The sequence below is a fragment of the Myodes glareolus genome, chromosome 5 (assembly GCF_982192425.1).
Source record: "Myodes glareolus chromosome 5, mMyoGla1.1, whole genome shotgun sequence".
In the NCBI taxonomy this organism is placed as follows: Eukaryota; Metazoa; Chordata; class Mammalia; order Rodentia; family Cricetidae; genus Myodes; species Myodes glareolus.
In genome coordinates this window covers 19,249,289-19,274,343 of record NC_142030.1, presented here as the reverse complement: position 1 = coordinate 19,274,343, position 25,055 = coordinate 19,249,289, and the positions used below count along the sequence as shown (strand labels likewise).

The 25,055-nt window shown below is 44.5% G+C and overlaps 1 protein-coding gene across 5 annotated transcripts; it reads left to right on the top strand.

Moving 5' to 3' along the window:
• Window positions 1-10: 10 nt before the first annotated feature.
• Exo1 (exonuclease 1) lies at window positions 11-25,055 on the top strand. Of its 5 annotated transcripts, none has more exons than XM_085687662.2 (15): window positions 11-238; window positions 342-461; window positions 2,127-2,300; window positions 5,549-5,668; window positions 6,161-6,284; window positions 7,616-7,753; window positions 8,671-8,883; window positions 10,581-10,768; window positions 11,394-11,487; window positions 12,310-12,529; window positions 14,450-14,693; window positions 15,695-16,523; window positions 19,498-19,599; window positions 21,338-21,531; window positions 24,747-25,055. In XM_085687662.2, the coding sequence occupies exons 3-15, from the start codon at window positions 2,140-2,142 to the stop codon at window positions 24,880-24,882; spliced, it is 2,763 nt and encodes a 920-aa protein (XP_085543788.2). In that variant the 5' UTR covers window positions 11-238; window positions 342-461; window positions 2,127-2,139; the 3' UTR covers window positions 24,883-25,055. The 5 variants fall into 5 exon arrangements, with proteins under 5 accessions (XP_085543788.2, XP_085543790.2, XP_085543786.2 ...); XM_085687664.2 differs by having other exon boundaries at window positions 342-558; window positions 14,453-14,693; XM_085687660.2 differs by having other exon boundaries at window positions 342-558.

Here is a 25,055-nt window from a genome sequence, read left to right as displayed (position 1 = left end):
CATGTCCGCTGGGCGGGGCCTCGCGATCCCGCGCAAATTGAAAGGTCCCCGGCTGCGATCGCGGCAGCCGCGGCTTGCTAGTGTTCTGCACCCCGGTGAGTGATCCCTTCGGCGGGCGGCCTCCTGTGTGGAGGAAAGTGAGGTCCCCGCAGCTCCATCCCGGCGTCCTCTCTCTCCTCGGCACGAGATCCGGGTCTCCGGGCAGAGAAGGCAAGCGTGGAGCGTGCCTCAGGCGCTGGTAGGCGACCAACTTGACGGCCAAGTCTCGGGTTTTACCGCACATGCAGGCTGATGAGTGACCTCACGTCTAGGAGTTTCCTTTCTATATGTTTCTTATGCAGGTTTGAGGAACCGCAGCGCCTGGAATGGCTTTGCGGACCATGCCTGTTCATTCCTGGGAGACAGGACTTCGGTGAAGCCGCGGCTGCTGTCAGCTCGGGTGCCACGGGCGATCTCCTGGGGTTCGTGTGCTATATGGCGCTCCGTCGTTCCTGTGCTAACGAGGAAATATTTACTCGAGATATACTTAGCCTAGAAGAAACCGAAATTTCATGAAATGTAATTATGCCCTTTTTTTCCCACTCAGCGTGCACGAACACACATTTTAGAGACATTGTCTTCAAAGGTAGTGGACTCATTGTTTTACTCAAATCGTGGCTGAAGGTCCACCTGCATCCAAATTGCCTGATGTTTAAAATCCAGAAGTCATGCCCCCTCTAGGAAATCATAGTTGCTGGGCGTGGCTTGAAAGGTCTAAGAACCTCTGAATTCTAGACAAGAGCCTTGCTGTTTTCCTATGGTGTCAACTGGCACCGCTGACTTCTTATCCTGTAGTAAGAATATGATCTTGTGCCTGGTGAGCCGCGTGCCTGTCCCTGTCATCCAGTGCTGAGGGTGGGGGTGGCTTACGAACGGAGAATCCCAGGAAGCTCAACTAAAGTCCCAACGAGGCTGCATATGCAGCTCGAACAACCAAAAGACTGCCTGAGACAAGGTGAACCGGTGTCCTTTTGCTCCCATTGAAACTCCAACACGCATGCATGATACATGTAAGAAAAAAATTTTGAGAGTGGGTAAGAGCACTTACTTTTACAAACATGAAGTCCCGAGTTAGAGTCCCCAGAACCCCTATTAAAACTCCTAGGGGCTGTGAATGCCAGTGACCCCAGCATCGGGAGGCAGAGATGATGGATCCCGAGAACTCATTGGGCCTAGCTGGTTCAGTAACATACCCTGCCTCAAGGTAATAGGTAAAGAGAAATAGAGGAGGGTACCCTATGCCTTGCTCTGGCCTCTGAGTGCTTGTACCTACACAGTTATTGCACGTGCACAGACACACCCCCAACACAAATAAAAACGTGGTACTTGTACTGGGAAGTGCCGAGAAAGTGCTGGGATTGCAGTGGGGAGGACTGGTTGCTTTGAAACAGCCAGCAGCCCCGGGATTTCTATTGTAAGGGGCCAGCAAGGAGGGGAAATTAAAAGTGTTTTTCTTGAAGCTGTTTTTGTGCAGCCGACATGTTTTCACGTTGCTTGAGTACAGCCTTCAGTGAGTCTGATGAAATGGTCCCTAGACTCCACCAAGGCTTATTACTTATTGCTTAATATTGTTTGGAGTAATGCATTCTGATGGTATTGGATTGGTGCACAGCTCCGTTTCCATAATTCTGATTACTTTTCACTTGGAATGTCTGTCTTCCTCCTAACTTTTGAGTTTCTACATGGCAGCTTTGGATGTGACCCTTTAATGCCTTTTTGTAGTACTGAATATAATACCATAACATGCACAGTTTTGTAGGCTTTCAATGCTATCTTTTTGAGAGAGATTTAAAAGTTTTAATGACTTTTGTGAGCCCAGGACTGTGTTAAGAGATGAGAGCCTATGTTAGGATTCTAAGTATGAAAGCGTTTTGAAAAGACTAACCACCAAGGAACCACCCAGAGGTGTTCAAGTTAGTGTTGGTGATGAATGAAATTCTGAGCTACTGAAGTTGGCAGGGAGAAGGCCAGTTATCAGCTCTTAGTTTCTGTGCTAGGCTCCAGGCTGGGTTTATTTTTCTAAGACTTGTTAGTAAACAGGTCTTGCTGTAATTTTGTTGTCTTCCCTTTTCCTTGGTTCCGTGTAGTTAACTTGACACCATGGGGATTCAGGGACTGCTTCAGTTCATCAAGGAAGCTTCGGAGCCCGTCAATGTGAAGAAGTACAAAGGGCAGGCAGTAGCTGTGGATACCTACTGTTGGCTCCACAAAGGAGCTATTGCTTGTGCTGAAAAGCTAGCCAAAGGGGAACCTACAGATAGGTAAGTTTGGAGTGTGTATTAGTTTCTTTAGGACGTAGAATGATTTGGTGCTTTTTGTTTTTGACACAATCTTCAGGTATGTCAGACTGGCCTGGAACTTGTTATAGCCAAGGATGCTCCTCCTTCCTGGAGGAGGAGTCCTACCATGTGCTGGGATTACAGGCATGCACCACCAACTCCCAGTTTCATGTAATTAGGGAACGAACCCAGGGCATCATGCATGCTAAGCAAGCACACTATGAAATGTTCTGGCATCTTGGTGCTTTTTGTTTATTTGCTTGTTTTGTTTTTCTGGTCATTGTTTTAATAAATACTAGCATTTATTAAGGATGTGTATTTAGAATATTGCCAGACTTCCTTCTGTGCTACAGACCTGACTTTTATTCTTGGCAAGAGGTCAGAGTAGCATGAGATGCACAGGCAAAAATCAAAGGTTACCTCTTTTATTCTTTGCTTGAGAGAAGCCTTTGTTTTTCCCCCAATGTAAACTTTTTAAATAATGTTTTCAGAATCCATGATGTCTTCTCATAACACACTGCTAATCTCCATTAGCAAAATGAAGGAAAGGGATACTATGTTCTGTCCAAAAATGGTGGGTCCTGTTGTCATCAGTCTGAACTCTGACCTCACATAGGGCAGGTTCACATGTGTTCATATATAAAACTATGCTGTTTTTCACATACACCCTTTTTTGCATGTATGCGTGTATAATTGCTTTTTAATTTCTGAAAATAAAGCTGTACCATTTTAGCTTTTCAAAAAGAAAAACCCGCACTTTATTACTACTTTCTGTGTTTGATTTTTGTGGGTTTTTTTTTTCTTTTTGTATTTTTTGAGACAGGGTCTTACGTATCCCAGGTGGGCCTTAACCTTCCCTTATAGCCCAGGATGATCCTGAATTCTTCACTCCCACTTCAGCTTCCCAATGCTGGGTTTATGGCACTGTGCCCCTGGCCCTGGTTTCTCACTTCCTTTTCTGTTGTAATAAAACACCATGACCAAGGCAACCTATTTCAGAGGGTTAGAGTCCATGGTCATCATGATGAGGAGCATGGCCGCAGGCAGGCAGGGGGGAGGCATGGTGCTGAGCAGTAGCTGAGAGCTTAAGTTTGAAACCACAAGCGTGAGGCAGAGAAGGCTAACAGAATGGTGTGGTGTGGGCTGTTAAATCTTAAAGCCCACTCCCAGTGACATACCTCTCCAACAAGGCCTTATCTCCCAATCCTTCCCAAATAGTTCTACAAACTGGGGAACTGTGTATTCAAATATACGAGCCATGAGAGCTATGCATATTCAAACTACCACAACTGGCATTCTTTGAATTGTTCCTTACAAGAAAACTTAGTTTATAGTTTTAGATACCTTTTTTTTTAAAAATGTGTATTGTGTTATTTTCCTGTATATTTGTGTACCACTTGTGTGTTTGGTACCCAAGGAGACCAGAAGATAGCATCGGATCCCTTGAAGCTAGAGTTATAGGCAGTTGTGGATGCTGGGAATTGAACCCAGGAGGAGCAGTCAGTGGAAGAGCAGCCAGCAGTTTTGATGATTTAGCCATCTCTCCAGCCTTTGATTCAAATTTTTGATTAATTGAGAGAATTTTTAAAATACAGGCAATATCCTTTATTATTAGAAAAGTGAGGGACTGGAGAGGTAGCTTAGTGGTTAAGAGTACTGGCTGCTCTTCCAGAGGTCCTAAGTTCAGTTCACAGCACCCACATGATATGATTCACAGGCATCTATAATGAGATCTGGTGTTCTCTTCTGGCATACAGGCGTATATGCAGACAAATATTATATACATAATAAATAAATAAATCTTTTTTAAAAATGAAAAGTTAGAGATGAAATCTACAGGGCCCACTCTATGATGGACATTCATTAAATATCGATGAAACTAAAATGCTTAATATCTGCTTTGGATTTAAAATTTCCCCTGACAACTTAGAAGTCATATTTGGTATAGTTAACTGCTTTACTTTTTCTTCCTTCCTGGGAGAGCAGTATTAGCCAGAAATGGTCACTACTTTGGAATTTGACGATCAGCTAATTCATTGTAGAGATTGATGTCAGCATGTTGACGTCAGCACATGCTGACTTGGAAGTAAAATGAGTGGGTGCTACCTGATGCTTTGTGCTTTCTAGTCAGGAAGAGATGAGAATTCGCTGTAAAACATCACTATTCCTTCTTTGCTTTCATCTGCTCTTCGATCTTGAATAGAGCTGCCACCACTGTTGTCACCTGTGCGGTGCCCTTGTCACCGTCCACAGCAAAGAATACAGCAAGTGGTCACAGAAGCCACTACATTTGATTCGAAAGCTTAGCTTAAGTCTCGTTGGGTTTTGGATGTGGGGACAGTAATGACACTGTTTGCTGGGATCCTCCCTCAGCATCCTGGCTGCGAGGTGGCAGAGCTTCTGTGTTGCTGTGGAGTGTGTGGAAATCAGACACCCTGGGCACTGTGTGGTTCAACATGTACTAAAATATCACCAGTCCTGAGAGACATTGTTGGCACTCGTGGGTGAAATTTCATGTCGGGTGCATTGTAGATAATACTGTCTCCTGGGTATGATAAGGTACTGCGGGAGAAATCAAGTATTGTATTCTTAAAAGTTTGCAATAGATTTGAGATGTTTCAAATCAGTCTTTAAATAGAAACATAAGATATTTGGAGTAGCAGTGAAATATGAAAATTGGAAGACGTCAAAGGCTTTTAATTTACAATTGGGACAGTCCTAAGGCAGCGTTTCTCGGCCTTCCCAATGCTGCAGCCTTTAATACAGTTCTTCATGTTATGGTGACCCCAACCATAAGATTATTTTCATTGCTACTTCTTAACTGTAATTTTGCTACTGTTACGAATTGTAAATATCTGTTCCTGTTCCATCTGATACTTTTAGGCAACCGCTTGAGAGGGTCATTCTAGCTGAGCAGTGGTGACACACGCCTTTAATCCCAGCACTCAGGAGGCAAGAGAGGCAAACAAATCTCTGTGAGTTCAAGGCCAACCTGGTCTATAGAGCTAGTTCCAGGACAGGCTCCAAAGCTTCAGAGAAACCCTGTCTCAAAAACTTAAAAAAAAAAAAAATCATTCAATCCCCCAATGAATGCCTTCCAAGTGCTGGGATTAAAGGCAAGCACCACCACCGCCTGGCTCCTGTCATCTGGTTTTAAAAAAGGAAAAAAAAAATTTTAAGAGAGTCCAAGCATGTAAATGCATTTTCCATTTTCTTTTTCCATCTTATAGGTATGTAGGATTTTGTATGAAGTTTGTTAATATGCTGCTGTCCCATGGGGTCAAGCCCATTCTTGTCTTTGATGGATGTACCTTACCTTCTAAAAAGGAAGTGGAGAGATCTCGGCGAGAGTAAGTTGACTCCATACTTAGCATCCGGCTTAGCTGTGTTAAGGCTAGATGCTTCAGGACATGTGATAGCAAATTTCTAAAATCTTGATTTCTTGTACAGCGTAGTATGTGAGCACGTTCCCTTAAATGGTCTGTTGGTGTTAGGTTGTTGTCACGTTTAAAAAGAATTACCTTTTGACGTGAAACATTGCTGTGGTACAGTCTGCCGTCAGTCGGCTGCACACATCATCAGTCACTTGCTCAGCTGCAGAGATGCTGCTGCCTGTAGTCCCAGCACATGGGAGGCAGAGACAGTAGGGTCCAGAGGCCTGGGTCATCTCCTTGGTGAGTGCGAGGCTAGCCTGAGCTGCCCGGGCTGATATGCCAGCGGATCTGTTGTGCAGCTTTAAGTGAATTCAGCTCTTTCATTCTAGAAAATCCCTATAATTGCAGTTTTCCTGTTGCTTCTTGAGTCCGCTTGTATTTATATTCCATCACATCTTTTCCCTTCAGGAGACGACAAAGCAACCTTCTTAGAGGAAAGCAGCTCCTTCGAGAGGGCAAGGTGTCAGAAGCCCGAGACTGCTTCACCCGCTCTGTCAACATCACACACGCCATGGCCCACAAAGTAATAAAAGTGAGTCAATAAGAACCAGCAAAGCCATTGAGCACATGCTCGGCGTTGGGGTGTTGTGTGCAGAGATGCAAGGGGCGGATTCCTGCGGGCTTGTTTCTTACCCCACTGTGGTCAAATCTGTGTTTAACCATCAACTCACATTCTTTTCTGAATGATGGCCAGAGAGGTTTCCCACTGACTCGATTGAGGGGCTCTGCAGAACCCCCAAGTCTGCCCCTGCTGTGAAGGTTCTAAGCACCCTCACCCAGATCTTAGTCTCAATCCCCACTTTCCTCGTCCTAGGTTTATATTGAGATTGCTTCTTAAAGTTAGAATAAAGTCGGGGTCAGCTCTGTGTACCCTGCTGTCCTATCACCTGGTTCTGAGCTAAAATAAGCGCCCTGAGGCTTATCTTGTGGTTCCTTGTCGTGTAGACATTTCTTTTGGTTGTTGGTCATGGCTTGATCGGAAAGCAAGGGGGATATAGGCCAGAGTGAGGTATACAGAAGCCACGTGCTCTCTGTTGCCCCTGAAGAGATTTCCGTGTGCAGCAGAGGAGAAATCGCGATTGGACACAAGTGCTGGTGTCATGGGAACACTTGGTAGGCAAGGGCGAAAGGAGAAAGGCGGGAGGATGTATTTCCCATGATGTAGCTGCAGCGATTAGGGTCTGGAATTTACCAGGACTGTGTTAGACAGGCCTTTCGCCTGACAAAGCAGTCTGAAGTCTTTAGAGGGAAAGTTGCTTGGACAGGTTCAAACAAGTGTCCTGTTTACTTTCTGAGCATAACAATTTTTAAGGTAGAAACTTTATGTAGTTTGAAATAATGAATATAGTAACTTAGATTTACCACTACTACCAAATATATAGCAGAATTTCTTCAAATTTATAAATTGATTTTTTTTTCCCAGTGTATGTATGTGCATGCATGCACATAGCACAGACTGAATAGGGCGGTCAGGTCAGCATTGATTGTTGGTCCTCCCTTTCCAACCTCACCCGAGGCAGGGTCTCTGCTATTTATCAGTTCCTGCCACCCGCCAACTTCCACGGATTCTTGTCTCGCCTTCCGTTCTGCTGTAGTGGTGCTGGGGTCACATACAGGCTCTACTGCACTCATCTCCTTATGGATCAGAACTAAGGTCTTCAGAATTATGTGGCCAGTGAGCTGTTAGCCAAGCCTATATAAGTTCATTAAAACAAGGCAGTGTATAATGTATTACAACTAAAAGGAGAACGATTCTGCTTCAAAGGACGTGGGTTCTAGAAAGTATTATGGACATGTGTGTGGTGGCTGGTGACCCCGTGCCCTTCTGGTGCTGTGCAGCAAGGTCACTGTGGTCTCTCACAGGCTGCTCGGGCCCTGGGAGTGGACTGCCTGGTGGCTCCCTATGAAGCTGATGCTCAGCTGGCCTATCTTAACAAAGCAGGAATTGTGCAGGCCGTCATCACAGAGGACTCGGACCTCCTCGCGTTTGGCTGTAAGAAGGTACTGAACTGCAGCTGCTGCACACATGCTATGGGGGGGGGGGGGAGCTGTGTGTGTTGGGGAGCCAAAGACCTCGCCTGGAGTACTTGTTCATGTCACTTAGTATCTGTGAATTGCTTTATCATTTGGGTTTGGTTTGCTTCTGTGGGTTCTGGTAATAAACCTGGGGTTTTATACATGCTAGGCAAGTGTCTACCACTAAGCTACACCCCCGCCTGTGAATGCTGTAGTGTTTAGCTTGTCTTTAGTTGACTTTGTGTGTGTGGTTATACCTGACCGCTAGACAAGCAGTCTTTACCACTGGGCCACAGCCCTCGTCAGTACACTCTGGCTGAATCTCCCTAAACTGCTCAGCCTGGGCTCGGACTTAACTCAATAGCCTGGGCAGGCCTCGAACTCCAGGTTCTCCTTCCACCCAACCTGTATTACCAGACCTGGCTAGTTTTACTTTTTAATATTAATAACACACACCTTACATTTTATTAGGTTTTGTAAACTAACTTATCAGTGACAGGGATATTATTCCATTATTTAGAAATAATGTATTAACAAATTTAATGGTAAACTTTATAATGGTCTATTAAAGGGGGAGTTAAGATACAAAATCATAGGTGGTTCCCTTTTGATAACAGTTATAATATGATTGTGCATCTTCATAGATTGCTAGGATACTCCTCAGAATGTTAACTCGGGTGATTGATAAACGGGGTGTGGACAATTTCAGGATTTTTAAATTTCCTGCAATAAGCACATATTGCCCCAATGACAGTACTAGAAGGCCGGCCACTTTAGAATGTAGAAGGCGGTCAGAAGAAAAGCGTGTGTTCTGGAGCGAGAGTGACTCCTTAGAATTGGTGTGATCTAGATAACAATAGCAACGTGGCCTTTCCGGGTACTCACCGTTTCCCTGTGTGAAGGTGGTTTTGAAAATGGACCAGTTTGGAAATGGACTGGAAGTGGACCAGGCCCGCCTGGGCTTGTGCAAGCAGCTTGGGGACGTGTTCACGGAGGAGAAGTTCCGGTACATGTGTATCCTGTCAGGCTGCGACTACCTCTCCTCCCTGCGTGGGATCGGCTTAGCAAAGGCCTGCAAAGTGCTGAGGCTGGCCAATAACCCGGATATCGTCAAGGTAGGAGGGACCCTCGCTCCATGAAGGCGCAGTCAGATGGCAGGGGGACTTCAAATTCAGAATGGGTTTTGAATTTTAATCAATAGCCTGTGCATGTTACCAAAGAGAAAAGGTGTCTAGACATGAGAATTCTTGACTTCTGGATCCTAGCACCTGGGAGTGGTTCTCAAGCCTTCTGGTCTAAGGATCTTTGTACTCTGAAAAGTTCTGTGTGATAATAGCTTTTGATTATATAGATTATAGCTCTCAATATACGGTATTAGAAATTCAAACAAAAATTTGAATATTAATTTAATATTCTGTTAGCAAAACGCTCTTTCTATTAACAAATATCACAAAGCAGCACTATTAACCCCTCCTGCATCAATCCACACCCCCCCCATTAAAATATTTTTGAGAAAAGTTGTTTTGAATACCAGGCCCTTGAACTTGCTGCGTAGCCAAGGATGGCCTTGAACTGAACTATTCAGTTCTTGCTTTTTTTTTTTTTTTTGGATATAGATCAGTTGTAAATTTGTAAAGGTGTGAGAGGAATTGGAATAGCAACTCCTTGATTAGGAAAAGCACAGCCGTACTGATAAGGACACCCCATAGTTCTGCTAATATGCTCCCAAATCCCACCCATTGTCTATGAGGAGGAATGTCAGGAGGTGGCGACTCATACATTCACATAGGTGTTACAAACGGTGAGCTGGTAGAACACAGATGTCTCATTTTCCAGGTATACTAGGAGAATCAACAAACAAATATCTAGGCATAAAATGTATGCATCCTGGAGGCACATTTCTTGTTTTGCATAGTAAAACACATAGGAGGTCTCTCGCTATGTCCAAAAGAAACATTAGCGCTGGTTTTGTGTCGAATGTGAGAATGTCCCTTCTGCTCCCATTGGATCGGTAGTATTAGTAGTCACTGCTTTCATGTTAGGGCATCCCATGAAGTTACATGAAAAAATGGGGTGTGAAATATGTGTCCAACAGGGACCACCATAGGGGAACGGTGAGGTGCCTATTTCTGGAGGCTTATTAATATCCAAAGCTTGTCTCACAATATTCCAATAAGAAAAAGATTCAGTTAACATGTTTTCTGGTCCCAAGCTTGAATATCCTTTCCTACTCTATCCCAGATTTCTAAATCTAAAGTTCCCTAATCTGGACCTTTAGAACCAAGGGCTGCATTGCTATATAAATTGTAAGGAAACAATTGTGAAGTATTAACTTTAATTCCCCTTTTCTTTAAAGTATGCTGCATTATATCTGTAGAGAGTTGTCTTTCTTCAGACTCATTATGGCCCGTGACTTCTCAAAATTTTTCAGTTCTTTCCCCCTCTCTCTTGCCTGGCCTGTCTTTTACCCAGGGGGCTCTAGAAACTTTTAGGTGAGGTCCTGTCCTTACTGACAAAAGGGACTTATCTCTGCAGGGTCCCTGTTCTCAGCATCTGTTGCCAAAAGGATAAGAACAATGTTTCTAGAAATGTATGCTTGACATAAGCCAGATATTTTGCATTTTGGATGAACAGTGTAAAACTGGGTGTGAGACCGAGTTTTGGGTGATGTGGTGTGGCTGTGTTTACTGGTAAAAGTGTTTTTGGTTTGGGTAAAATCAGTTGATTTTTGCCTCACTCTCCAGTGTCAGGTATGGGATCAACACTCCCTCCTCTTCAGCTTTTCATGAAATATTTTTACATCTGCTGTTAGGTTATCAAGAAAATTGGGCATTACCTCAAGATGAATATAACGGTGCCGGAGGATTACATCACAGGATTTATCCGAGCCAACAATACTTTCCTCTACCAGCTGGTGTTCGACCCCATCCAAAGGAAGCTGGTTCCTCTGAATGCTTATGGAGATGACGTTAACCCAGACACCCTGAGTTATGCTGGGCAGTATCCTTTCTGAGCCAGGTGGTGGAGTTTTTCATTTACTCTGTTAGCGTTATTGGTGATGGCACAATATTTCTAGTGAGACTTTAGTGAAAAAGAAGGAAAATCTCGAAAATCGGTCTTATATTTTATAGTGTAGATTGTCATATTTTACTCAACTTCAGAAAACCACACTAGTAAAGAGTCAAGTTGTTGAATATGAACCCAAGGCTCGTCTATAGCAAGTGAATTGACCGCACTGGAGCCAGGTTCCTTGCTCTTAGCAAGCACGTCAAAAGTGTCACCCGAGACTGAGGCAAGCCCGGTTCCTCAGGAGTGTTTCTGGTCACCATTACTCAGGCAGCTGCAGAATTTTGAATCACTGAGGGAGCAGCCAGGACTTTCCCCATATCTCTCTGGAAAGGGAGAAATTGACTCGGGTTCCTCTTCAAGAAGACGGACAGCTTCTACAGGCAACCAGGCCAGCAACCCTGCCTGTCCTTGGATGCTGATGTGAACAGTGGGTAGGATCTATGTCCGTCCTGAACCTTGAAGATTCTCTGTGGTAATGAACAGCATTTTCATTTCTTAGTGCCGTATGATTCGATTGCTTGTTAATAAGGGCCTTCTCCTTAGCCTTAGCAACCAGGTATGTCGACGATTCTGTGGCTCTGCAGATAGCACTTGGAAACAGAGATGTAAATACTTTGGAGCAGATTGACAACTACAGTCCCGACACTATGGTAACATCTTAAAAACTATAAAAGCACATTTTTGTTTTGTCTCAAGAACTTTGAGGCAGGTCTTCCTTTGCCCAGCAGCTGTGAAGTATTTCTGTATTCAGTCCTTTGCAGAGTGTCCTGAAACTCACTATGTCTACAAGGATGGCCTCAGACTCAGAGATCCACCTGCCCCTGCCTCCTGGCTGCTGGAAATTGATTTGCTAATCCAAATGTGTAAAGACAGCACAGCCAGTACACTTTCCAGACTGCGATCTCAGTCATGATTCCCCAAACAATGAGATAAACAGGTTCTGTGCACCAAAGACATAACACTGTATAACATGCATGAATTCTCAAAGAACAGAAGAAATCATAGTAACTAAAAGAACTGACAGAAGAAGTAAACATGCACAGAAGAGCCGGTGCAAACTGCCAAGACATGGCATCATAAACAGTACATGTAAGGAAGGCGGCACTGAAGAGGTCAGACACGTGCAGGGTGCTCATGAAATACTAGCTTATGAGTGAGCCTAAACAGCTTGTACTAATAGAAGAAAGTAAAAAATTACTAAAGCACAGACTTCTCTCGCTTTCTTCCTCCCTCACTCTCCCTTCCTCTCCCTCCCAGCTCCCTCTAGGCCTCACACTTGCTAGTCAGACACTCCACCACTGAGCCCCTTTTAATTTGAAATCACTCACCAAGTCTCCCAGACTGAGCCTGATCCTCCCTCAACCCCCCCGGGTAGCTCGGGTCACAGGCCTGCACCATCAGACCATGCTCTAAAGCTTTCTTTTGAACAGTAATTAAACACTACTCTAACCTTCCTCCTTGTTCTTGTCTAGCCTGTCCACTCAAGAAGTCATAGCTGGAATGACCAAGTGTGTCAGAAGTCACCTAATAGCATTTGGCACAGAGACTATTGCCCTAGACGTGAGGCGAATGGTGTTTCCCATGCTCCTCGGTTGACAGAAAATTCAAGTCCTGTGGGCCTTAAACAAGTAATTACCACTAAAGGGTTAAATCTTCCCAGGAAGTCTTCCATGGTAAAGAGACCAAGAAATGGTACGTACTTCATTTTTTCCAAATGCTGGTGATTGTTAGTTATGGTACCTCTTCCTCCGGGGTCTTTGGCCACCGGCTCACAGGGAAAGAGGGAGCAGAAACGTGGAGCACGGTGCGAATGGCTGTGAACCTGTGGCATCAGCTACGGCAAGACAGCTCAGCACTATTCCAGAGGGAGGGAATCACTTAATGCGTATGCTTTCGTGCATTTAGCATGGTTCCGTCATACAGATGGGAGCATAGCACTCAATATATGGGTGGCAGGGGGAAAGCATTTTCAGGGCACTGTGTCAAAGGTCACACTTAAGAGAAGTCAGGCATCCAGGCTCAGGCAGAATAGGCCGTCCTGCTGGGGGAAGGGAGTCTTTCATTTTGTGCTGAGCTCAGAGCTGTCTGGCCATGGTGGACTGTACCCCTAAGTGGCACTGTTAGACTAGGCAGTTTCTCTGAATTATTGCGTTAGTTTCACAGCTGTAGCTCTTGCGTTTAGAGATAGTAGATGGTGGACAGTAAGGCTCCAGGCTCCTCAGTTTGTATGTGGCCTTCTCCATTTTTTCCAGATAGCTGCCTTGCAGCTGTTGGGAATCCCTTACCATCCAGTGCACCCTGGCTAAGCAGTCAGTCACTCTGTGTCTCTGCTGCCATCCTGTCCTGCGTATCACACACTTGTTACCGTAATTATTGTAGCACAGCACATCTTGTTACCGTAATTACTGTAGCACAGCACATCTTGAAATCTGGTAGCATAAATCCCTGGAGTTCGTTCTGCTTTTCAAAAGTTATTTTTGGCTGCTTGAGGTTCTTTCTGATTTTGTGTAATTTTTAGGATCCACTTGTCAATTTTTCTTTTTAAAGGCAGGCTTTGTAGCTAGGTAGTGGTGGCACATGACTTTAATCCCAGCCCTGGGGAGGCAGATCTAGTTCAAGGGCTCCCTGGTCTACAGAGTAAGTTCCAGGACAGCCAGGGCTGCACAAAGATATCCTGTATTTAAAATGTATACACATATATACACCCCAAAGTGGGGGTGGCTTTAAGGATTTAAATCAATAATTTAGAGCAAGGGGGCTGGAAAGATGGCTCAGTGGTTAAGAGCATTGCCTGCTCTTCCAAAGGTCCTGAGTTCAATTCCCAGCAACCACATGGTGGCTCACAACCATCTGTAATGAGGTCTGGTGCCCTCTTCTGGCCTGCAGACATACACACAGACAGAATATTGTATACATAATAAAAAAATTAAAAAAAATTTAGAGCAAGTAGTATCTTAATAGTTACTATTTATTGAAGACTTCAGAGATCTCTTGTTCAGTTTACTGATGTTGAATCAGTTGTCAAATTCGTCCTTATATTTTCAGGTTTTATTTATTTGTTATATATGCAGCATGTTTCCTGCACACCAGAAGAGGGCACCAGATCTCCTTTCAGATGGTTGTGAGCTACCATGTGGTTGCTGGGAATTGAACTCAGGACCTCTGGAAAAGCAGTCAGTGCTCTTAACCTCTGAGCCATCTCTCCAGCCCTAATTATAGCTTTATATATAAGCTTCCCTCTAATTTTTTTTCTACGCTTAAGCTAAAAATATAGTCATTCAGAATCTGTTATGCTCTGAAATTTTGGTTAGAGTAATTTGATATAAAATCATACAGAAAATTGACATTAAATGTTAACTAATTTGCAAAATTGTATAACACGGTTAAGATCATTGTTTTTCAGTCATTCTTAATATATCTTTTTTCGAGGCATAGCTTTCAAAAAACAAAATAGGATGAGTATATGGCTCCTGCGAGCTCTTGCCTAGCATATGGGGGGACAAAAAGGATGCTTTGCCTTTAGGACACCAGGGCTCAGGATGTAAAATCCAGGGCGAGTAGTCAGCAGCAGAGGAAGCCCAGGTGTTTACGTACGGTTCTGTTTTTGTCTAGAAGCTCTGTCTGAAGATGACCTATTGGGTCAGTATTCTTCAATTGCAAAGAAGACCAAGAAAAACAGCTGTGGAGATAGCGCATCTTCTAACTCTTCCGAAATATCTGCGCCCAACCTGGATGATGGGTCGGCTCCCAAGACAGATGCACACGCTCCGTCCAGGACAAGGAATAAATTCGCAGTGTTTTTACAGAGGAAGAACGAGGACAGTGGTGTAGTCGTAGTTCCGGGCACCAGAAGCAGGTACCAGGGCTCCAGAGCGCCCTTTAAGCTGGATGTAGCTTTCTTTGTGGGAGCCTGCTGCATTCCTGTTTTCTTAGCTGCCTTATGCCTCGGTTACTTTGCACCTCGGCTCCTTTGTATTCAGTTCAGAGCTCTAGCCCAGGGCTCTACTGTGAATCTTCCTCTAAGTCAGCCCAGTCCCAAGGATTCTAACGGGCGTGTCCAAGGCCACCTTTCTTAGGTGACCCTCGTCCTCAGGAACCACCACACCCTAGTTCAGACTGGAATGCATTGTTGTTCCCTCCCACGCCATTAGTTCTGGGATCTGCCCAAGCAGTTTCGGAGTGAAAGAGGACTGGGGCCCTGCAGGTCCCTGTGTGGTCGGAGTTTCTCTTTCCATTTCCCATTGTTTCCTTTACAGTATTTTGAGAAGCTGATTGATCTGCCTTGTCTCAGTTATCTTTATTAATGTCAGCACCTTTCCTATAAATATTTCAGTTTATCTTTTAGGATCTAGAAATATACTAAACAATCCCATAAACTAATTGGGAAGGGGCAGCAGTGACCTGCAACTGTAATTTGGTTTGTATTTTTTGTTTTCTGGTTGGCCTAGGTCTATGTAGACTGGGCTTGTCTTAAATTCACAGAGATCCCCTGTCTCTGTTTCCCAAGTGCAGGGATTAAAAAATCCAGGACCCTGTCTTCTACCTAAAGGCTTATTATATAAATAACTTTCTAAACCTAACAAGAAATAAGAAGAATGGATTACCTTACGTATTTTAGGGTCTACTCACAAACCTATCAAGATTCAAATATCTACTTTCTTACATAAAGACCACAAAGATCTTGAATTTTAATTGAGGTTTAAATCCTACTTTTTTTGTTTTATTTTTAGGCACAGGGTTTCTTTATACAGTACTGTCTGTCCTTGAGCTCACTGTATAGGCCAGGTTGGCCTCAAACTCACGGAGATCCACTTGCCTGGCCTATACAGTGAGCTCATTCTTCTTATTTCTTGTTAGGTTTTTTTGCAGTTCTCCAGATTTTGACAACTTCGTACCTAAAAAAGCAAGCATTCAACCTCTAAATGAAACTACTATCACAGGCAAAGCCACTACCAGCCTCGGAGCACTGGACAGTCCAGACTCTAAAGGCCTCGGAACGCCGGACTGTCCAGGCACAGAGGGCCTTGGAGCACCATACTGTCCAAGCACCGAAGGCCTCGGAGCACCAGACTGTCCAGGCACAGAGGGCCTCGGAGCACCAGACTGTCCAGGCACAGAGGGCCTCAGAACACCGGACTGTCCAGGCACAGAGGGCCTCAGAACACCGGACTGTCCAGGCACAGAGGGCCTCAGAACACCGGACTGTCCAGGCACAGAGGGCCTTGGAGCATCAGACAGTCCAGGCACAGAGGTTCAGAAGCTGGTTGACATAAATGGGGCTCAGGATCCAAGTGCTCAGATCTCAGGCAATGCGACTGTGTCTTCTGATGATGAGGCTCAGTCCGAAACCAACAAATTTGTGGGGACTGTTTCCCCGCCTACTCTGGGGACACTAAGAAGTTGTTTCAGTTGGTCAGGAACTCTGAGAGATTTTTCAAGAACTCCTAGTCCCTCTCCAAGCACTGTGTTGCAGCAGTTCCGAAGAAGGAGCGAGTCCTCCACCTGGGTTCCCAAGACTTGTGCCGTGACTGATACGTGTCAGTCAAAGAGTGAGATGTCAAGTACTAAGTCTCCGCCCTTGCTTGAGGTGGGCGGGGCCTCCCGATCTCAGGAAAGCATAGACTCTCTGTACAGTTTAAATGCTTCGAGTCTTTCCCAGCCTTCCAGTAAGGATTCGGATTCAGAGGTGAGTCTGTGTCTGCTATCTTTGCTTTCAGACTCAACCGCGGGAAAAAATTGTGTGTTGATCAGACAGTTGAGAAAATTTTGCCAACATTGTAGAAATGAACTGACTTTCTTAATTTTTATTCAAAATCCTCCCGTGTTTCCAGGACTGGAGAGATAGCTCAGTGGTTAAGAGCACTGTTTTAGGAGCTTTCAGGACTGCCATTGCTGCCCTCAAGACTTCGGCCTTTCATTTCCTTTCTTGTCTTTTTAAATTGAATTTTTTTTTTTATCTTATGAACATATGTGTCTGTCTGTCTGTCTGGTAACACATGTCCTGATGCACAAGAAGGGATCAGAGGACAGTCCATTTGTTCCTCTACCACATTCTAGGGATTGAACTTGGGTTGCCAAGTCCTGCCCACTCAATGAGCCCCCTCACCAACTCCCTTTCTCTGGTGTTGCCTTCAACTGCTCCATGTTGAACACTGCCCTATCATCTAGAAGTCTGTTTCATTTCCTGTGAGCCTCTACCCCGTGGACTGTTGTCTTAGGGCCACTTGAGTTACAGGACAATTGCCAGCTCTCAGCCTTTCCCACAAAAGCAGTGCTGCTGGAGGACATGCAAGCCTGTTGGGCTCCTGGAGGAGGGAGCTCTTTCTTCCCCAGCACGTCTTTCTGTCCACTCACTTTGTAAGCTCTCAGATGAATGCTGAGGTCCGCAGCTCACAGGCTGCAGGGCAGCTCATACTGAGAGGCGTTTTGTCTTCTGGGATAAACATCTACTCTAAGGTGGTGTTGGGATAGGGACCTAGCCAGGTGTGAGGGTGCATGCCTGCAGTCCTGGCACTAGGGAGTCCCGCCTGAGCTGCATAGCAAGACCCTGTTTTACAAAACTTAAAAAAAAAAAAAAATGGAAAGAAACTCCTAAGAAGCAAGTGGTGACTCATTCCTTGAATGCCCTCTTGCCACCACGTATGGTAAACACTTCTTAGGAGAGATGGTTAATGCTCAATATAATTAAATTCGAAAAGTTAGGCATAATATTTCTTTGATTTATAAATGTTTCCAAGCCACAACGCGTTGAGTGTTTGGTTTTTGATTGTTGCACTATTTTTTAGGTTTTATTTAGAATATCAGTTTTCATCGTATACATCTGAAGGGCTTCACTGCTGGAACATTTTGGTGAAAGTTTGTTGTTAAAAGGTAGCAACTAGATCCAGCCATTCACCTAACCAGGGTCTAATCTTCAGAGTCTTACCTATGGCCCTACTGTAAGAAATTGTTTAGCCAGGCTGGGTGTGGTACAGCTCTATAACCTCAAATTTAGAGGGTAGCAAATTTGGCCACAGCCTGGGCTACATGCCAACCTCCTGTCTGAGAAATAAGTCCTTTAAAATGGATGTGATAGCACACATCTAATCTCAGAAATGAGGAAGAGGAGCGAGGAGGTCGGTGTAAGTCTGGGGCAGCTCAGTCTGTGCAGTAAGTTCCTGACCATTAGGGCTATAGAGCAAGAGACCTTGTCAAAAGGAAAAGGAAAGAAATTAGCCAGATTGCTCCCTTGCACCACACCATTAGCTTCAGCAGAGAAATGTGAAGGTCTACTGTAAGAATCAGGCAGTCCTGTCCCACTGTTGAGTGCATGATACAGTATAGGATCTCAAGAGGGGTACAGGAAACCTTAGAAATGCCAAGTGCCGTCTTCATTCCTGGCCTTCCTATTGACGCATGGGAATAAGCTCACCGTACGGCGAGCCTCATTTAGTGGAGCCAAGGCCGCGACAGGACTCAGAATCACTGCTGAGGAGGATGCGCTTTTTCTTTTTCTTTTTTTTCTTTTTGTTGTAAATGCTGACCATTTTACAGCACAGCTAAGAGATAGCTGCTGTTTCTGGAATCTGACTTGGAACTATGGCCAGATAAGAGTGAATCCCGTCACAGCAGGAGACTCCAGCAGTTTCTGAATTGGCATATTTGGAGCGTTTCATACACACCTACAGTGTATAGGTGTGTAATAGGATCAGATAGACCCTTCCCTCTGTATCCCTCCCTCTATCCCACTCCAGCACTCCTAACTTCATGTCCGTTTTTTTGGTACCCCCCAAAAAACATTAAGTACAATTAGTGCTGCCCGTGTGTGCATAGGTGAGGGGCATGGGGAACCCTATAGTTATCACAGCCCCAAAGAAGGTTAATTCTTCCCCACTACGCGTAGCTATCACCTGTCAGTAGCTTCTCAGTAGAGGGAGGGTAGGGCCTTGAGGTCACTTCAACCAGCTATATGGGAATTTCAGCTGCCTTGGCTTTACACAGCTATGTGGATACATATGTGTGGTGTTGGCTTTGCACAGCTGCGTGGATACATGTGTGTGGTGTTGGCTTTGCACAGCTGTGTGGGCACATGTGTGGTAGTCATGCCATTTCCAGAGGACAGCATTTCACAGCACCTCTCCCCTCCTCCTGCTCTTTCTAAGATGTCCCTGGCCTTTGGCAGGGTGTGGGGGCTGAGAAAGATGTCCCACTTCGGGCTAAGCACCATCTGATCAGCACTTTGTGTGTCAGCATTTGACAGCTCCTGAAGTGACTGGTAAAGCTTTCAAAATCATAAGCATGTATTTAGTAGAATATCTCTTCAGCTAAAACATTTTGGTGTTTTCTTCAGTGAAACTGATATATTTTTCCCGTCTTCATTGTTTCCTGTGTTTTTATGTCTTTGATGAAATTGTGTTATTTATCCAAGTTTTTCATTTCATATAATTGGTTAATTAAATATTGGTCAAGTTATCATAAAAACTCAAGTAAGCCAGGTATGGTGGCTCATACCGTTACTTTAATCCCAGCACTTGGGAAGCAGAGGCAGGTGGCCAGCCTGGCTTACAAAGAGAGTTCTAGGACAGCCATGGCCCTTACACAGAGAAACCCTCTCTCGAAAAACAAACAAACAAACTAGAAAACACTCCAGTAAATTTTTGTCTTCCATCTGGGGACTCTAGGAATCGGACTGTCACAATCCGTCACTGGATAACCAAGGCAATGAGAACTCCAAGCAACAGTCGCCTCCCTTTTCAAGGAAAGACACACTTGTAAGGAACAAGGTAAGTATTTAGATTTTTTTTAAATTTCAGAAACAGTGTGTAATTATTGCCAGAAAATGAGAAATATACACACAAAACACTGAAAATTAAACTACCAGTATTCTGCTTTTTTAAAAAATGCTCGCTTTCAGACTTCTTTAGATACTATTTGTGCTTAGCTGTGGATGCCTAATGTGTTAGTTGGAACCTCTTTTCTCTGTTTCTGAAAGATCCTTTTCCATGTACATAGTAATCAGTATTTCTACATATATTACATAACCCAATTTATAATTGTTTACCCTAAAGTTTTTAATTAATTTGTGAGAATTATTTGCTGTGTATTGCCAAAATATATGTTAATCCCACCAATTGAGAAGAAGACCACAATTTAAGGCCAAACTTGAAGCAAACTTTAGTTAAATACTGGCTAAGCGGATGGGCTCTGGCCAGGTCGTTCTCTAGATCTCCAGAAAATGGTCCAGAATCAAGTTTTGCAAGGCCTTAAAATGAATTAAAAACCCATAATTCATTTCCCATCAGAGGGTATGCATACTCAATGTCTTTCCTACCTATTACCTCCCGCCAAACACCTCTGGTGAAGATCAAACAAACTTGTCCAGGGGAGTGAAAACATTGCTTGTTATCTCCCTTAAACAGTGGTCTCCAGCATTTCTGGAACTGTCTGTCCTTGGACAGGGGCTTGCAGCTCAGAGGCATTTTTGTTTCCGATCTCTTAGGCATAGTAATTAAAACTTGAAATGTAGCTTCAGCTCTCACATACTAAACACTGTGGACAGGCAGAGCTCTGGGGGTTTTTTTTGTTTGTTTGTTTGTTTAATTTTTTTGACTTTTATGTACACTCTGCCAGATTAACTAAGTTTAAAGACTTATTCACACACAGCCCTCTCTCTCCTAAGAACCAGTTACTGTGCTCACAAAAAAGAAAAAAAATCTACCCTTAAAGGCTGGGTGTGGCCGGGCGGTGGTGGCGCACGCCTTTAATCCCAGCACTCGGGAGGCAGAGGCAGGTGGATCTTTGTGAGTTCGAGGCCAGCCTGGTCTACAAGAGCTAGTTCCAGGACAGGCTCCAAAGCCACAGAGAAACCCTGTCTCGAAAAATAAAAAAATAAAAAAATTAAAAAAAAAAAAATAAATAAAAAAAAATAAAGGCTGGGTGTGGTGGCGCAAGCTTGTGGGAGGCAGAGGCAGGAGAAGCTCTGTGAATTCCAGGACAGCCAGGACTATAGGGAGAGACCTTGTCTCAAACAAGGAAAAAAAAATCAGCTCTTGAATAGAAACAAAGTTATCAAGAGATTTAAGTTGATTGTGTGTGCTACCTTCACACAGTAGAGCAGACAGACTTAATCAAAATATAGTTCCGTTTCATGTTGAAATGCAAGACTCGCCAAGACGTATCATTATGTGGACTCAAGGAAGACAAAATAATACCTCACACTTTTCTGTGTGTAGCTCACTTAGTGGCTGCACCGAACCCAGCAGCCCTTCGCGAGGGAGGGAGTAAGACTCGCTTTTTAACTTAAGTTTTATGCCAGGCGTGTTGCCTGTTGCATAACTGGTTGTTCCTGTAGTAGACGTCTTTAGAAGTCTGCATTGCATGTGGAGTCTTCTCCTGTTCTGGTATAGAAAGAACACTTAGGGTCTTTTAGAACAGAAGGTTAAAACTAGCATTTGGGGAGACCTACACTCCCATCTCTAATAAGCAAAATAACAGCAGTTCTAAATTCTAATTTCTCTCCAGGTTCCTGGGCTGTGTAGGGCTAGTTCTACAGACTGTCTTTCTACCACCAAGATCAAGCCCCTGGTGCCGGCTCGAGTCAGTGGCCTGAGCAAGAAGCCAGGAAACATCCAGAAGAGAAAACACCGTGATGCCGAGAACAAGCCGGGGCTGCAGATAAAGATCAGCGAGCTCTGGAAAAACTTCGGGTTTAAAAAGTGAGTGAGCGTCCTGGCTCTGCTTCTGCAGCAGGGCAGAGCGTTGTCTGCTGTAGCCCGCGCCCCAGCTCTTTGTGCTTTCACGGGAATCAGTTTCTGTTGCTCACCTTCAGCTCTCAGTCCCGCGGGGAGCCACTTTTCCAGACCGGAAGCTCCTTTGCTTCCCATTGCTCAGGACTGGCATGAGAATAGCGGCAGGCGGGAGCTGTGTTGGTTGGCTCAGTGCTCACAAGTGTGACCACACAAACCAGTATTTGGGCACCAGTCATGTCTTAGGGACATGACTGGTTCCAGAAGACGGTGTTGGAAATGCTAAGGAAGCTTCCTATGAGACTGCCACTGTGTGAGTTAAGCAGCAGCCAGCAAGTCCCCTTTATCTTGCTGTGTCCCCACTCCTGCCAACTCTACCATAGGACGCTTGGTTCATGGGGAAGTACAAGAAACTCAGCAGTGTACTGGTGCCTCTCTGGCTGACACTGACATCCAGCACAGGGAAGTGCTGTAGTGAGAGTGTGCCTATAGAGAGGGTCCATGTGCTATAGACCATGCCTGTTACATACTCTGCAGATCTGAAGAAGCCCTGAAGAGGGCTTCGCTCAGAGCACCTGCTGCAGAATCCTGGCACTAGAGAAATTCCCAGGAATCCACGAGGATGACCCCAGCTAAGACCCTGAGCAGTAGAGGAGAGTGTGCCCGAACTGGCCTTGCCTTGTGGTCAGAATGATGAATATCTTAAATGTCACCACAGAACCTTCTCCCAGCAACTGATGGAAACAGAGGCAGAGACCCTCAGTGAAGCACTGGGCTGAGCTCCCAAAATCCAGTAGAAGAATGGAAGGAGTGAGAATATGAGCAAAGAGGTCAAGACCATGATGGGGACACCCACTGAAGCAGATGACCTGAGCTAATGGGAGCTCACTAATTCCAACTAGACAGGGAAGGAACCAGCATAGGACTGAACCAGCCCTCTGAATGTGGGTGACAGTTGTATGGCTGGGGCAGACTGAGGGGCCACTGACAGTAGCACCAGGATTTATCCCACTGCTTGTACTGGCTTTTTGGGAACCTAATATCTTTGGATGGGTACCTTGCTCAGCCTAGATATAGTAGGGAGGGTCTTGGTCCTTCCTCAAAGCAATGTGCCTTACCCTCTCTGAGGAGTGGATGGGGGGGTAGGATGGGGAAAAATGGAGGGAATGGGAGGAGGAGAGGGAGTGGGAACTGGGATTGGTATGTAAAATTTTAAAACAAAATAGTTTTGTTTTTTTTTTAATTTTGTAGTTTTCATCAGGAACTCACAACTGCCTGTAACTAACTACAGCATTGGGGCAGGGGAGTTTATCCTTCCTAGCCTCTGTGGGCTGCTGCTCTCACGTGCATAGACTCATACATATAATTAAAAATAAAATAAATCTTTCTCAAAGGAAACTTTTAACATTAAATAAACTTAAAAGAGCAGTTGATAGTTCATTGAAGATGCTCACCCCAAGCCTGCAGATCTGAGTCGTGTCCCCCCCCCACCCCCCACCAGGGTCCTTATGGTGGAAAGAGAAAATCAACTCCGTAAGTTGTCCTGACCTCCACAAGCACCCCATGGTGCAGATGTCATACGAATGTTAAGAGGGTGCCAGCGGATTTATATTTGTGGAAAGTTCGTCATTCTGGGGCTGTGGATCTGGCTGAGTGGTTGAGAACACTTGTTCTGTGAGCACAAAGTCTGAATCCCCAGGATCCACCTAAAAATCCAGGCGTGGCTCCCTGACCTGTAGCCCAGCTGTTGGAGCTAGAGACAGGCAGATCCGGAGAGCCTAGCCTGAACACCTGAGCTTGGCTCAGCAGGGCATCAGGCTGGCCTGAAACTTACAGAAGTCCACCTGCCTCTGCCTTCCAAATGCTGGAGTTAAAGGCGTGCGCCATCATGCCCATCTTAAATAGCTTCCCATTCTTCTTTTTCTGTTTTAGATACTTATGTCTCATTGTGTAGCTCTGGCTGCCCTGGAAGTCACTCTGTAGACCAGGCTAGTCTCAGCTCACAGAGAACCTCCTGCCTCTGCCTCTGTTGAGATTAGAAGTGTGGGCCACCATGCCCAGTCATTGGATGCATGCACTCTGTGGCTGTTGGCCTGTTTTCACCACCCTTGGTGGAGGTGGCTGGAACAGAAAGGTCCGGCTGGCTGCATGTGACCTGGTGTCTGCAGCCACATTGAATTGCTGGCAGCTTTTACAGGATTCTGCCTTGACATTTATTGGTACAAATGTCAACACAGGAAGTCCAAATATTATGAAAATAATCTGATCTTACAAAGCTCCTAAGAATCATCTGTTATGGGAATTCTCCACCAACACCCATCTCCAGGGCACATGGAACTTTCAGAGCCCGTGTTAGAAGAAATCAAAGTTATAACCATTTTTTTTTTGGTGTTTTTTTGTTTGTTTTGTTTTTTGTTTTTGTTTTTGTTGTTGGTTTTCAAGACAGGGTTTCTCTGTAACTTTGGAGCCTGTCATGGAACTCACTCTGTAGACCAGGTTTTCCTCAAACTCACATCCACCTGCCTCTGCCTCCTGAGTGCTGGGATTAAAGGCGTGCGCCACCACCACCTGACAGTTTATGATGGTGTTCTTAAAGATCTATTGGGAAAAAATAGTTTAGTGGTGTTTAATGTATTTAGGGGAGACAAAAATATTCTGTATTATTTTCATAATTGGATTTTTAATGGGTGTGGAGTATTAGTCCCGCAGAAGGGAGTTTGGTTTAAAAAAAAAAAAGGTACAGTTCATTGTTAGTTGTGCTGTTCACATTCATCCTTAGTCCAAGGCAATAAAGAGACTACTAAAGTGTCCACCTTTAATCCAGCACTTGAGAGGCAGAGACAGGAGCATCTCTGAGTTCAAGTCGGCCAGGGCTACACAGTAAGACCCTATATTTAAAAAAAAAAAATGTGTGTGTTGCATTCTTGATTCCTCTTCTATACTCTGTGTGTGTTACTGATAGATTAGCACCTACATTGGAAGGTGATTCTGAAGGCAAGAAGAGGCTCGAAGAAAAATTCAAAACATATTGGAAGTATTCAGAATAAAACCTTGGATGTGCTCCATATGAATTGACACAGATTATACAGTAAAGGGTTTATGTGCCCCTAGCTTTTCCATTTAGGGTGTTGCTTCTCTAGCAGTTGGTACCTGAAAATCAAGTTTGTTTTCTTATATTTTTGCAGAGATTCTGAAAAGCTTTCTTCTTGTAAGAAGCCCCTGTCTCCAGTCAAGGATAACATCCAACTCACTCCAGAGACAGAAGATGAGCTCTTCAACAAACCTGAGTGTGCGCATGCTCAGAGAGCAATATTCCACTGAGGGCCGCTGCCTACAGGAAAACCTCCCCAAGTCTATAGATTTATTGCTATCAATGCCATTTTTAAAATGGAATACATTTTGTATATTAACTTAGTGACTTTCTTTTGCTTAGCTTTTTATATTTTCATGGAAAGCTAAATAGAAGAATAAATCTGTCTTTGACATTTCTGGAA